Source organism: Lycorma delicatula, chromosome 3 (assembly GCF_047948215.1).
Source record: "Lycorma delicatula isolate Av1 chromosome 3, ASM4794821v1, whole genome shotgun sequence".
Classification (NCBI taxonomy): Eukaryota; Metazoa; Arthropoda; class Insecta; order Hemiptera; family Fulgoridae; genus Lycorma; species Lycorma delicatula.
The window spans coordinates 159,945,299-159,961,172 of NC_134457.1; the positions used below are offsets into that span (position 1 = coordinate 159,945,299).

The 15,874-nt window shown below is 31.0% G+C and overlaps 1 protein-coding gene across 2 annotated transcripts in view; it reads left to right on the forward strand.

Annotated features, from left to right (window-relative positions):
- Window positions 1-15,874, forward strand: part of Shc (SHC-adaptor protein) — a 61,247-nt gene that overhangs the window by 24,006 nt on the left and 21,367 nt on the right. For both annotated transcript variants that reach the window (XM_075360890.1, XM_075360888.1), the window contains exons 5-8: window positions 3,694-3,867; window positions 8,717-8,880; window positions 12,728-12,873; window positions 15,329-15,448. In XM_075360890.1, the coding sequence (XP_075217005.1) occupies window positions 3,694-3,867; window positions 8,717-8,880; window positions 12,728-12,873; window positions 15,329-15,448 (604 nt within the window). The remainder of the gene's footprint in view (window positions 1-3,693; window positions 3,868-8,716; window positions 8,881-12,727; window positions 12,874-15,328; window positions 15,449-15,874) is intronic.

Below are 15,874 nucleotides of genomic sequence, written 5' to 3' on the forward strand. Positions count from 1 at the left end.
AGCATCTCCGCCTTCCGGCGTGCTGAAAGGGATTTTTTAGTACTGCTTTTAGTTTTTTTTGTTTTGATATTTAGATTAAGTTTTTTGTTTTGTCTTTATCTTTAATATTTTAGTTTGCTTTTAAATTTCTACTTTAATTTTTCATTTTGTTTTAATTTTTTTATTCTATTGTTATTGTATTTATATTTCACGTTTTGTTTTCTGGGCGTTTTTATTTCATTTTTAATTGTGAATTTTTGAAATTTGGTTTTTTACAACACATACATTGTGTTCAGGTGATGATAATGCTGAACCATTTTTTGCAGAGAAAAAATCAAATAAAAACAAAACAAAACAAAACATTAACCGATAAACACTTTTGTTTACATAAATTTATGCTCAATAAATTGACAGTGAACTGAACTTACTAAATAAGTGTACATGAAATTCATATGTTGCTATTCTTTTTATTAAGCAAATTATTTTTAGAAGTACTTTGAATATTTGTTCCTTTTTTTAAATATTTTATTTAAACAATTTCATGTATGCTAATTGTTGCATAAAATTAGCTGATTATTACGAATTACTAAGTAATTATTTTTTTATTTAATGGCACACATCATTTTAAAGTACAATAATACAAAAGAAAGGAACTGATGATGCAGACAATCATGGAATCTATCTCCAATCATGGAATCTATTAATAATTTTGAATCTTCCTTAATTTACTCCAAGTGATTTCATTGCTTATAGTATTAAACAACTAAGTAATGGTTGATTTTTTATTGTGGTTTATTAATTTTATTTTACTTAAGACATTTACTAAGTATATAATCAGTTATAATAACATTAACTCTGGTTTTATTTTAAATAATTTTGGCATTTTAGCATTATCTTTGTTGATTGTCATTTGTATTTTACGTTGATATGATTATATTTTTTTGAGAATTTTTTAATTAAATTTGACAGAAGCAGGAAGAATTAACAGAACAAATGGTAGAATTTCCTTTTACGAACTGTAAAATTGTAAATTGCATGTCTATATTGCTGTAGTTAGCTTGATTTTATCATTTAATTCTGACGCTCCATGCACTTACTACAGAGTCCTTGTGTAAAACTTTGTGATTTAAATTTCTCTGCTCTTGTTGCTGGAAAACTTACAACAGAATTTAATGCTGGGAACTTTGATACATTAGCTTGAACCTTTGAAGCATATGTTGGATTATTGATTTTGGCTACTTATTTTCTTATCTATGTGGGATTTAAACTTGTTAGGCCCAGTGTAATTTTTGTAAAAGTTAGTTGTCATTTTCCTCCAAAATTATTGACGATTATAAATGATTAATTTCAAATTAATGGAAGTGATTCTTTCAAAGGATTTTTTGGTGCTAATCATCAGAACTTTCTTCTAGAAAGACGTTTTTAATATCACTGTACTTTTAAAAAGAAATTCATTCAATAATGGCACTTTTTCAAAGACTACAGTCATTAATAATAATAATGATATCAGAAACTCCATTGAAAAAGATGCTGATAATTATCTCCAAGAACCCTTTTGAAGAACAAATTCTTATTTTAAATTGTTAAATTAATGTTAAAGAATATTTATCACTATTTAAAAAACGTACAAAAAGTAAAAAACTGGCATAAAATTACCTGAAAAGTGACACTTAAAAAAAGGATTCCAATTATTTGCTAATGTGACACAGATAAGTCAGTAAGTAGAAAACAGGATAATCCTTGTATAAGTTACAGAGTCAAATTTTAAGAAAAATTTTCATTTTTTTTAAAAGTATTTCATTTTAAAATTGTTTGCTATTAAAAAAGAATATTGGCCTCTTTTAAATGTAATTCATCTATTTCTTGTAAGAGATTTAAAGAAATATCCTTAGAAAAAATATGCTATTTTATTTATTGAGAAATTATAATGTATGTGAAAGATTATTTTCTTATATGTTAACTGCTTATGTAAAAATCTCAAAGAAAAAAAACCATGAAATTCCTCTTTTCCGTTCAGGGCAATCTTGTTTTAAAGCAGTGTTGCCACTGCTCAATAGGAGGGATTAGATTTGTCAGTGGGTGTGGAAGAGGAAGTTTTGAAAAGATCACGGTATCTTTGTTCAGTAGAGAGTGGCATCGTGGTGAGTGAGGACATGTTTTTATTTCTCAGTGGATTATTGATTTTTCAAAATGGATGAAAAAATGGGTCAGTGAGTTTGTCAAATTTTGTTTACAAAGTGGGAAATCAACTTTGGAGACTTTTGAAAACAACTCTCAGGGATAAATATCTGAACCAGTCAAATGTTTTTATCTGGTTCAAAAGATTCAAAGGTGGTTGCAAATCAGTTGATGAAGATTCCTGGTCTGACTAGCCTTCCACTTTAAAAACAAACAAAAACACTAAAGTTCACTGTTTAGTTCACTCTTGACTGTAGACTTGCAATTAGGAATATGGCTGATTAACTAAATTTAAGTTTCTATGTGATTCAGTGAATTTTAACTAAAGATTTGAACGTGCATTGAGTGTCTGAGAAATTCATTCCCTTGTTATCAGACCAGCAGAAAAAACAGACTTGAAAGGTCCAAGAACTGATTAATTTGGCCAGGACTGACCATGACTTTTTAAATAGTATAATTACAGGTGACAAATCATGAGTTTTTGGATATAACCCAGAGACAAAGGCACAATCATTGCAGTTGAAGAGTTCCAAATCGCTGACTGAAAAAAGCATGACAAAGTCAGTTGAATGTGAAGACAGTGTTGGTGGGTTTCTTCAAGTCTATGGGTATCGTGCATCACAAATTTGTAGGGAACAGATGGATGGATGATGTACTAGAAATACTATAAAAGTGTCTTTCAGTGTTTGCATGAAAATGTGCGGAAGAAAAGGCATCAGCTCTGATGAGACAAGAATTTGTTCCTTTTCCATGACAACATGTGGGGCTCATTGTGCATTCTCAATAGCAGAATTTTTGGCCAAATTCCAAATTCTTGTGCTTCTGCAACCCCCCCCCCCCCCATTTCCCTGATTTAGCCCCTATTCTAAATTGAGACTTCTATCTGTTTTCTAAATTGAAATTTTTGCTGAAATGGAACTGATTTGACTCAATTGGAGACATCCAGGCAAATACAGAGAGGTTTCTTAACACGCTTAAGAAAGAAAATTTCCAGGAATGCTTCCAAATGTGGAAACACTGTTGGAGTCTGTGTTCAGTCAGAAGGGGATTATTTAGATGTTAATAGCCTGTATGCACTGCCATTTTGAAATTGCAAGCTTAATCTTAAAACTTTCCAAAGACATCTTGTAGTATTCTTTTTTGTAAAATTGATTCTTATTGTAAAGAAATTATATCTTGTTGCATTTTAAGTCCTGAATTTTTGAGCTGATTTTTCTTTAAATAAGTAACTGTCTTTGGATGTGTAGCAGTGCTGATCATATAGTAGCATTTTGTTGCCTGTTTGCTGCCCTGTATTTATCTTTTTAACTCATATTGTTTGTTTCTTTTTGTTTATACAGTTTATAATAATTTGTTTGTTGTTGTAAACCTTTATACAAAAGAAACAATCTTATACTACATTTATTTATTACTGCTTATTATATAATTTGTTTTGGTTTGTTGTTTTAAAGGTTTGTGTTTTTGAATTGATATCATGGCCGACTATCATATCATGGACAAGAACATAGCTAATCACTAATGATTCCTTTCTTATAGGTTGATAAAAGAGTTGCTCGAGCAATAGGACAACAGCCTCTAATGGATCATGCAGGTGCCAATGTTAAATTAAGTATATCCAGTACAAGTCTTTCATTACGAGCACTTGATTCTGGTCAGCTAATTGCAACCCATGATATGCCACGTATATCTTTTGCTTCTGGAGGAGATACTGTAAGTATGTTTTTTATGTACTATCTTTTAGTTAATGAGAATGTTGTATTATTTCGAGCAATTTTAGTATGTTTGTATAAAATAATAACAAATGAAACCTTTTATAGAAACACTGCTATATTTAAAACTTCAAGTAAACCAAAATATAAAAAAAATCAGGTAGCCTAATATAGTTAGGAACATGTGACATTTTTTATAATTTCGGTAACCATTTGATGTTGACAGTTCCTGAATTGTGTACTTCTTTATTTATTTTTAGACCAAGTTTTTTTGAAAAGGTTAATATGAGAGGAAAGAACGTTGAAAATTTGGTTTTTGGTCATCATCATGAGTGAGGGAGGCCCACCATCCTGTCTCCATTCCTCTTTCCTTTGCACCTAAGTTCTTTGATTACCTTTAAGCTCATGTTATTTTTTTAAATTGTTCATAATCTTTACGTGTTTCCATTCTCTCTTCTTTGCTAATTCCTCTTGGATTGTTAATAAAAATTTAGAAAGCAAGTTAACAATTAATTGCCATAAAAATAATTTAATACTGGCTTTATAGTGTTATATTATTTTTGCACAACTTTTATTGGGTGAATGAATGGGAATTATGTATGTTAATTTATTTAATTTTTTCATCATTTCACAAAATTATTTTCAATTTTTCTTTAAAACACTGAATATTAATAACTATCCATCTCTGTATGTTGCCATACGAAATATGTATCTCTTATACTTAGAACATTTACTCAGGACATTTAGAAATCAATATGTTAACTTTATACAGAGTGTCCATTGAAGAAATAACAAAACTTCCAGGATTTCCTGGAAGGTGGATTCCAAATATGAAGACTTTGTCTTCGGTGTACCATCATTTACGAATGAATGCATTTACTTCTAATGTGTTCGTTTCCTGTTGAGTGCCAAGTAACTCATCGTGTTAATGATGAATATTGTATGAGTTAGCATATTCAGCATAGTCCAGGCACTAGTACAAGGTGAATTTCATGTCACATTGGTTTGTCAGAAAACAAATTGTGGTGCATCTACAGAAAGAAAAATCCGTTCTGCCTGTAGAAAGTTCAAAATTTGTGGCCAACAGACTACCCCGAGCAGTTAAACTTCTGTTTTTGGTTACTAGACAGTTTTGATAAGGTATATTTAATTTTATTTACTGATGAAGCCTCTTTTACGAGAAACAGTATTCAGTTCTAAAAAATAGTCATTTGTGACGTGAGGATAATCCACATGATACTTTGGAAACTAATTTCCAACATAGATTTCATATTAATGTTTGGTGTGGCATTATTTATGTCAAAATTCTGAGACCATCTGTTTTCAATAAAAACCTTGCATATGTTAGATACATACGCTCATTTTTTGAAAAATAATTTGCCACCTCTTTTGGAGGATGTACCTTTTTCCAGCATGATGTTGCAATGCTACATTTTTGTTTAATAGCTAGAAGTCACTTGAATGTTAATTTCTTAAACTAAATTGTAATTGGTGGAACAATCAATTGGCCACCATGATCACCTGTGTTAACACCACTAAATTACTTCATTTGAGGCCATATGAAATCGAAAGTATACCAACAAAAAGTTAATATTAAAGAAAAGTTTAAAATACAAAATGATCCTGAGGTGATACGGAAAGCCACCAGAAATATTTTACGTCGGGTAGAGTGCTGTGTATATTGTGAAGGAGGAAATTTCGAAAAATTACTGTAAGCAAAGTTTTTTATTCTGTTATCATCTATCATTTCATGTATTTTATTTTTTTGTTTTACTATATTAAGAATAATACGATTTTCCATCTACTTTTCATCTGTTTTGGTTCAATAAAAAATTTATTTTTAACATTTTTATTTATTTTTTTGGCTGTATTTACATTAATTTTCTCAGAAATAAGTTCTGTACAGGTTTTGTTACTAAATCTTCCACATTTATTGGTCATTAAACAAAATTATTGTGCTACAAACCTAAAAAAACTTGTGTTTCAACACCGAATTTCAGGGTTTACATTAGATATCTTAAAATCTACAGGAGGTACAGCTTTGGGACCTGTTTTATCCTATTTCTCAGCTCAAATTACATAAGAAACCACCAACTTTACTCCTTAATTTTGAACTCAAAAATTGCAGAAGGGCTTCTTTTTATAGAAGAGCTAAAATCCGGGTAAAATCTTTTGCTAGCTGTAACTCGAAAACAAAGCATTTCCAGACCTTATATGACACTTTTTCATTATTTTCCCAATAGAAAGTCCTGAAAGTTTATCCATTTCTTTGTGGGACACCTGTATATTATATTATTTATTTTACATTAATATATGTACATAAAAAATGGAATAAAAAATGATTTTTCTATTACTTATGTTTGACTAGTTTTATGTATTTCTGTTTTGCATGAAGCAAAAATAGGATCCTTAATCAGTGGACCCTATTCTCCAGATAGGGTATCTCCTGATAGGATATTAAGGATGTAGCTTAAAGCTACATCCTTAATATCTATTTTACAAATATAAATTCCAATTTTTATTTTTGTTGGTATTACTCTATTTTTTTTTTTTTTATATAACCATTTCTTTAACTTTGGGTGACTAAATATGTTATTCATCAATCTATCCTTCTTTTCACAAGATTCTGCCACAAACTTCTCTTTTCTCATAAAACCTTAATTTATTTTATTTTCTTTCAACTCAATTTTTAACATTCTTCTTTGCCACTGCATTTTAAAATTAAAATGTAATATATGTCTACCTAACTGTATATATAACCTAACTCTATATGTCTACCTTAACTGTTGTTAACATTTCATTGCCATAAAATAACTCCACACAAATATTTAAAAGAATTATTATTTATTGTAATTCTTAAATTTATGTCTGGTATCTAAAGATTTGTTTTCTAGTTTGTGCCTGTGAATTTGATATCTTTGTTACTTCAACCATCCTTTGATTGGCATTTTTGCTTTATTGTATCTCTTATCACTTATATAAGTTATATTACAAATTTATAAAGAAGAAAGCTGGCAACAATTTACTGAATTTTCATTGCATTTGAAAAAAGAGTAAATTAATAAATAATAAGAAATTACAAATAGCTTTTAGGTAGATTTATAGAATCCGTTCATTTTGGGTTGCTTATTTGATTACTGCTCTCTTTATTAGTGTTCTACTTTGATAATGGTTAATTTATATAAAAGTAATTCAACATTATAATTCAAACATTCCCTACTGTATGCAGTATATACACACACATCACACACACCACACATGAGTAGTTTTGTCTAAAGTAAAGACAGTTTCATTGTAAAAAAAATTATTCTGAAACTACATATGTTTACTACTTCTCTATATAATTGCCACATGAATTAAGACATTTATTGTAGCAATTCACCAGCTTCAATATACCCTCATCATATTTCTGCTGCCAGTCCATTTAGCCACTGATTAACAGAATTTTTAAGTTCATTGTCACCCACGAATTGCTTACCACTTAAAAATTCTTTCAGTTTCCCAAACAAACGGTAATCAGAAGGAGCTAAGTCCGGACTATACGGTGGGTGGATGGTAAATTTCCCATCAAAATGTTCTAGTATCATGTGTTGGACCCGCAACATATGGGTGTGGATTATCGTGCAGCAGGACAACGCTGTCGGTCAGCTGCCCACGTTTTCGATTTTGAATGGTGCACTGTAATTTACATAGAGTTTCGCAGCAGGCTTCTGCAGTTATAGTTCCACGTGGCATGAAATCAATCAGCAATAAGCCAAATTGATCCCAAAAGACTGTGGCCATCTGTTTGTATCCAAATGGTTGTGACTTGATCTTTGTTGGTCTGGTTGGTGATTGAGGATGATGTCATTCACTTGAGTGCCGTTTTCTCTCTGGTGTGTAATATGAAATCCATGTTTCATCGCCGCTAACAATTGAATGTGTAGCGCATCAAATATTCTGAAGCAGATCCCATTCTGATTTTTTTGTGATGTTCCGTTAAGATGTGTGGCACCCAACGTGCAAAAACCTTTCTGAAGCCTAAGTGGTCATGAATAATGCTGATAACAGCTCCTGTAAAATCAGGAAAAAGAAGGGCCGGGTCGGAAATTGTTGGGCGGTGATCTTTTCTGATTTCATCATTGACTCATTTCAACAAGTCCTCTGTGATTATCGGGGGCCACCCTGAACATTCTTCATTGTGTACATTAATTTTGTTATTTTTAAACCTTTCATACCATTTTTGGACATTTCTTTCAAACATTACATTATCACTGTACATTACAACCAACCGTTTATGAATTTCAGCCGGCTTGAGGTTTTGATGGTTTAAAAAAGTATGACTATTTGAAGTTTTTTTTACTTTCCCTCTATTATATATTATAACACCTTTAGAAATCAAAAAATTAACATGAAAATTGTTCAAAAATCAAAAACTTATAGTCATATTGTATACCCCTATTTTACAAGCTTATAAGTTATGATTTTTAATCATTTTTGCTTATATAAAAACTGACTTATTTTATTATTAGCAGTGAGATTACTGCAGTTATAACTTGCCAGACAGAATGGATAAAATGGTTCAAATCCTATTAAATTCAGATATTTGAAATAAAGGAGCAATTGAACTAAACTATTTAAAGTCTGTTTATAGATAAGTAGTTTTTTTAAAACCACTTACAAATTTGCATTAATTCTGACTTCCATATGATGATTTTCTTTATTATATTGATGTCATGAAAACCTATAGTATTATTCATTTAGAAACCTATAGTTATTATAAAACCTATATATATTTATAAAACCTATAGTTATTATTCATTTCTATGTTATAATGTAACTGTATAACAATATCTTACTTATTTTTACAGGACACATTAGATTTTGTTGCATATGTTGCAAAGGATCTTAGAGAGTGGAGAGCTTGTTATGTATTAGAATGTGGTGGTGGTCTTGCTCAGGATGTTATAACCACTATTGGACAAGCTTTTGAATTACGATTTAAACAGTTCCTTACTCTACCTCCTGCTACTACGTATGTATAGATTTTTATTGATTTGGCTTAGCAGCAGCTTTACTTTGTATTTTTTCAGGCTGAAATTTATGTTTATAATTAGAAGAATATGTGTAATAAGAAACACACACAAACACTAAGATGTTTTTACGTTTTCTTCTAACTCTTTCAATAGTGGAACTGATTGTGTCTATTTTGAGGTGGTTAGGAGACTGTTAATATGTGGTTATATGTGTATTTTAAAGGTTGTGACCTTTGTACTTTAGTGTGAATATGTTTTATGTTTGTCCAATATATTATATAGTACTGTATACAGCAGATTAATTTATTTATTTCTGGGTGGTTGTATTTATTACTGTCTATTTTTTTAATTTACCAAAATATAATCTTTTGTATTACGTCTGTTAGGAAACAGCTTAGTAATCTTTTTTTACTGAAAATATTGCTATTTTTCTTTGACTGTTTCATACTGGATGATGCAGTTAACTAACTTTGTCTGTAATACGAGGGTTATTTTTTTTTTCAAGGTCCAATCGGTCACAAAATTAAAACCAGTGAAAATAAAAAATTTTTTATTTGTAACAAGTACTTACATAGTCATTAGTTATTAGTTAGCTATTTCTCTACATAGTCACCACTCCGATTTAGATATTTGTCGTAGCGTGGTACCAACTTTGCAATACCCTCATCATATAACGGAGCCGCCTGTGTTTTCAGCCATGTTTCTACGCTGGTCTGCAGCTTGATGTCTGTGCCAAAATGTTGTCCTCCTAGCCAACATTTCATGTGAGCAAAGAGGTGAAAATCGGATGGAGCCAAGTCCGGGCTGTATGGTGAGTGATCAAACACTTACCAACGAAAACGCTGCAGAGCTTCTTTATTACAGCTGGAGTATGTGGCCGAGCATTGTCATGGAGAAAGACAATGCCTGATGACAACATTACTCTCCGCTTATTCTGAATTGCCCTTCGTAGACGTTGAAGAGTCACACAGTATGAGGCTGCAGTGATGGTTGTGCCACGTTCCATGAATTCCACCAAGAGAACTCCATTCCGGTCCCAGAACACAGTAGCCATATACTTTTTGTTAGAGAAGGTTGCTTGAACTTCTTTGGGTTTAATGAACAGCATCCACTGTTTGGATTGTTCTTTTGTTTCTTCAGTTTCGAAATGGACCCATGTCTCGTCCGCTGTGACAATTTTGTTCAAAAAATCTCCTTCATTGTGGTGTGCTGGAGAAACATTAGGGAGGCTTCCGTTCTCATTGTTTTGTGATGATCGGACAGCATCTTGGAAATCCATCTCGCACACAGTTTGTGGTACTGATGTCTCTCACTCACAATGGTGGAGAGCTGACCTTGAAATTGCAGTTAACGAATCACTCAATACAAAAATTGTGAACCGACGATTTTCTCAAAATCGTCGGTTCACAGAGAAAATGTCAACTGAGATCATCGGTTGACACTCGCTTCCTTCCCTGACCGCCTGCATCATGAAGATCTGTACGTCCTGCTTTAAAGTTCCTGCACCATTGTCACACTTTGCTGTCACTCATTGAAGTTTCACTTCACTGTACACATTACTTATTCGTCTATGAATTTCAGCTGCATTACACCCCTCAGCCTGAAGAAATCAAATTACTGCACGCACTTCACAGTTTGTGAGAGATGCTATTGTTGTAGACATGTTTACGTGCTAGCTGCGTGTTCAGAACTAAACGAAGTGACACGGCGTGATTGAAGGCCATACTAGAGACACTGCGGAACACATATGCGCAAAGGTTCATCCGATTTTTGTGTGGGTTTTTATTTCACGACCGATCGGACCTTAAAAAAAATAACCCTCATAGAATTATTTAAAGGTACCCTCAATTGTGTAATAGCTCTCAATCGTACGTCAATTGAGAGCTATTGATGTCATTGATCTATCTTAATCTTAGCTATAATTTTTCCTGTTTTCTCCTTTAGATCAAAAACATTTTTAAAACAAAAAAAAATTTCTGACACTATAAAACAATAAATTTTTTCAGTGGCATTGAACATATTATGAAAGACTTAATCAAGTTTTTCAGATGTGATTTTTATTTACCTTATCAGGATTGTTATTATATTACTCTGATTGTTGATTGCTGTTTAGAAGAAGTAGGTGGTTAGAATTATTATATTTATATGACGGCGGCTATTTTTTAATTAAGGTCCAATAGGGTGTTGAAACATGCATGCATCCCAGCATGCCTTACAGACACCATTTGCTATGGTAGCATCACTGTTTATGGTTTATATTGTTAATTTGAAATGTTAAAAATAATTGAGCAACCACCGATTGTGAAATACAGTCTGTAATTCAATTTTTGACCACAAGGAACGTGTCAGCTTTATTGTGTCAGCAGACTTCATAGCCAGATATGTGAGGTTTATGAACCTAAATTCAATCAGTGACAGCAAAGTGTGTAAATGGGTAAGACTGTTCAAGGATAGGCAGGTCAATGTCCATGATGAACTGGAATCAGGCCGATTCTTTGTAATCACAAATGATTTGGTATACAAAGTTGATGCCAAAATTCATGAAGGCTGGCAGTTCACAATTTTTACTTTGTCACTGATATTTTCACAAGTTTCAAGGTTGGTGCTATACAAAATTGACAACAATAAACTCAGCTGCATACTGCAAGACAAAGCTTCAGTGTGCCATACAGAATAAGTGATATGACCTACTGTCATCTGGAGTTTTATTACTGCATGACAATGCATAATCTCATTCTGCTGCTGAAACTCTAGAGTTAATCAGATCTTTTGGATGGGAGCAATTGAACTACCCTATGCAGCTCAAACCTTGCACCGAGCGATTACCATGTGTTGCGCTACCTGAAGGAGTTTTTTGGCTGTCAGTGATTTGACACAGTTGAAGAAGTGAAAAAAACAGTTGTCTTCACAGGCAGACTGATTTCTGTTATGTGGGCACAAACAATTTAGTAAAATGCTGTGTTAAATGTTTAAACAAACAAGGTAACTACACAGAAAGTTGCATAAAGTGTAAAGAGTAAAATAAAAAAAAGTTTTTTATATTGTGTTTACTAGTTTTGTTTGTATTAAAAAACAGACCTTACTTAAAAAGTAGTTTTCGTATATACAGATTTGTGCAGCAGCACAGATTAGCTGTGCTTTTTCTGCAGATTATTTGTGTTTAAATATCCAGGTGGTTGTTGCTGTTTTTTTGTGTTTAATTAAGCAGCTTTCTCCTGTATACTTAATTGATGTTATTTATCTCTTGTTTAAATTTCATGATAGGTTACTGGTGGATAACAAATTTCTTTCTTATAGATTAATGCAGTTACATACAAAAAAATGTTATAAGAAAAAGATATGAACTGAGCTTCCTGATAAGCAATTTGTCTAATGTTGAATATTTTTGGTGTTTTTTTTAGTGGCATGCTTTCTTGGGTGGTTTTTTTTATTAAGCAACATATTTTTAAACATCATTTTTTGCTTTTATTCTTGTTTGTTACTTTACATTTGCTTATGATACAGGTTTATTCATCATTTTGCTTACTCAGTAAAAATTCTGTATGTGCCTTTTTGAAATCGATTCTACATTATGAATCTACTTCTTTTTGAATCTACAAATTATTTGAGTTGGCAGGCCTTATAATATGCATTAGCTTCATGATTAATCCTCAAAGTTTACATTTGTTATGATTTTTAAAAGTTTCCTTTTTTCAGTTGTTTTTACTGATTCCTTAAAAAAGTAATTAAATGCCAATTTTATGTTCATTAAATTATTTATTTTACTTATGGGAATGAGATTTGGTTTTTAATAAATTTTTTTTAATTTGAAAATCATATGGATATTTGTTTTATTTTGTTTTATAGATGTTCAGTGCAGAATGAGGATAGAGAATATTATAATGATCTGCCGGGTAAAGTTCCCCCTGATGTTGGGCCTCCTCCTGTACCTCCATTACCAAACGCTTCAGCCATTGCAAGTGTTCAAAAACATGAACCTGTACAAGTCAGAGGTAGTACTACCTTTAATATTACCGATTTTGGTTTTTGTAAAAAGGAGATTAATGTTTATAACTTAAGGGTACAAGTAACTCTATTCAGAAGTATAAGATTCTGTATATTAGAATAGTCATCATGAAAGAAACAGCTTTTATATGAAGAGTTGACCTTTTGAGCCACTCAAAGAAAAAAAACCTATATATTTAAATCTGTTTTATATATTTAAACCTTGTTCTTAGCTGCATTATTTTTTAAAGTTTGTTTTTTTAAAGAATACTGTAGGAATTAAGGTATGGAAACCCCCTTTTCTTTTGCTCATTGTGAGTTACTGGAATTTCAATCTTATTAACAGATTATATAAAACTAGTGTTGTATACATTTAAAAAAAGTTTTATCACTTGTTAACATATGTTTTTTTTATTTTTCTGATGCTTGATTTAAATATGCCAGCCATTTAAAACAAATTGTTATATCTGCGCTTGAAGTTAAGGATAGGGCTTTTTTCTGTTTAATAGTTTTTTAACAACTATATTGGTATGTGCATAATTTCAATAATTAAATACCGATTTCCTCGGTAGAGTGGTAGCATCTTGGTCTTTCAACCAGTGGGTTCTGAGTTTGAATTCTAGTTAGGCATGACATTTTTCATATGCTACAAAGTTCCAATTCCATATTCCCATAAGCTTATGGGATTAATTAATATACCAAGCAAAAAAAAAAAGTAATAAGAAAAATGGTTATGAAGGAAAATGTTTCCATTAAAACTATTGGCAGTCCTCTTTATCTTATACACTTGCCTCACACTATTGTATCTGGCTGTACAAATAAATGCAATGCCTGCATTATTTCAGTTTTTATGTGAAGAAATAACTTTACTTATTTCTTAGAATTGGCAGAGGATTTTGCCACTTTAATGAAAATTATTTCCATTACAAACATTTTTCCATCTCATAGGCAACTGAAATTATGTACATACTGTAATATTTTTGTTACAACCACATTGTTCAGTGCACAAAATTTCTTAAATTTAATGAAAACTGAAATAGCAATTTATAAGAAAAATGGCTTTATATTTATTTAATGTCTGTTAGATAGTTTTTTAAAAATATATTCAAGGAACAGAAAACTCTTAAATATACTTTAAAAAAAAAATCTACAAGGTTATGTAACTGTATGTAATATTACGCTCCTACAAAAGCATGCGTAAAAAAGGAACATAATTTACTGTTCATACACTTTTCTTTGAGTAAATTAATACTCTCAACAATAATGTAGAATATATTTATTGTAGAATAAGGTTTAACTTTGTATAAAACTTAATTATGGAGACTTCAAAAAATAGTAAAAGCGACTGGAATTTTGGTGAATTTATGACACAAAATCCAAACAAAAAAATTAAGAACACATTGTGTAGTCAAATTCATTCTGAAATTTGAAAAGAAGAAAGACAATTATACAGCGATCTGTCAGAAACTTTTGAATCGTCCAAATGATGATAAAAGCTGTTTACTGATGATAATAATCGGTAATGAGACATAGGTGTTTGGGTATGATACACAAACAATTTCTCAGACATTGTAGTGATTCCATAGAAGAAAATCTGGAGAACACCCTGAAAGTTATTTTGGAAAGTTGGTTTCCAGAGCTGCTTTTTGAAGTGTAAAGGGCATTGTGAGAAGTATGTACAACAGAAAGGACAGTATTATGAAAAATATTAATTGTATAGTGCTGTAAAATACACAGTAGAATTTTCTTTAGGTAAAATTGAATTGACTTTATATTTCTATCAAGTGATTTGTTAGAAATAAGTTTTTCAAAAATAGGCTGTTTCTTTTATGACTATAATTATAATTGATTCATTTGATAATAAAAATATTAACAGACCATCTAAACAAATCTGGCTTAACTTGCAATTTAGTTATATTTAAAAATCTTAATGCAGGAGTGCTTTTCAAGGTACTTTTATGCACTGTTATATGCTATTGAAAAATTGTCACTAAAAATGGATAAAATACTGTGCAATTGAATATGAATAGTAATTTTGTAAAAACTACCTTCTATCTTGTTAATGTAATGTGTTATCTAGGATATTTCCTGCACTCATACTAATGGTGCCAACATCTTAAGTTCATCATTCTCAAACTCAAGCAGTTCCTCTCTTATTCCTCTTCCATCAGTTTCCATATGACTTCCTATTATATAATTAACTGGTAAGTTTTTCATATTATATTTTTGGGACAAAAATTATTTCTTTATGTAACTTAATTCTTCATTTGAAGTAGCTTATCTTGTTTAGCACAGATGTCTGTAATTCAGACGACTGATCACATTTATTTATTTTTTTTTTTTTTAATATGATCTTTATCTGATTTAATCTTTCTTTCGTATGATTTAATCTTACTTTTTTATCTATTTCTTATGAATTTGTGCTTGGAAGTAGTTATTTCAATATAATTAATTTTATTTCAGAACGTATTCCATCAACAAATTTAATTGATCTTAACTGTGATGTGATGCCTCCTAGACCACATGATTATGTTAATGATATTGTTGTTAATAGTAGATTGCCTCGAGATGTGTTCGATTTACGTAAGTATTTATATCTTGCTTTATGTACTGTTTTATTCTACAATACAGGTTGTTATGATACAAGTCACCCAATCCATGTTTAAAACAACTAATTTATTGACAAAAGACCAGTTTCATTAAATTATACAATGAACGGAAAAAAAATCAAATTTAAGAAACTCTTCTCTTGCATTTTGTAGGAGATATGAGAAATGTTCATCCGGAGCCTAAGTGCATGAGTTAGCAAACAACTTTGTTATCTTGATGCAACTTTGTATAGAAATTCTGCTCTGATGTTAAGAGATGTTGGACAAAAATACTTTAGTCATATTTTTTCAACTTATCAATGTTTGTGGGTTGTTATTGAAATCATTCTTTTATGATTTCACAAGTAAAGCTCTGAGGGTTTAGGTTTGGGGCATAAACAATGACTAAGAATTTCATGGT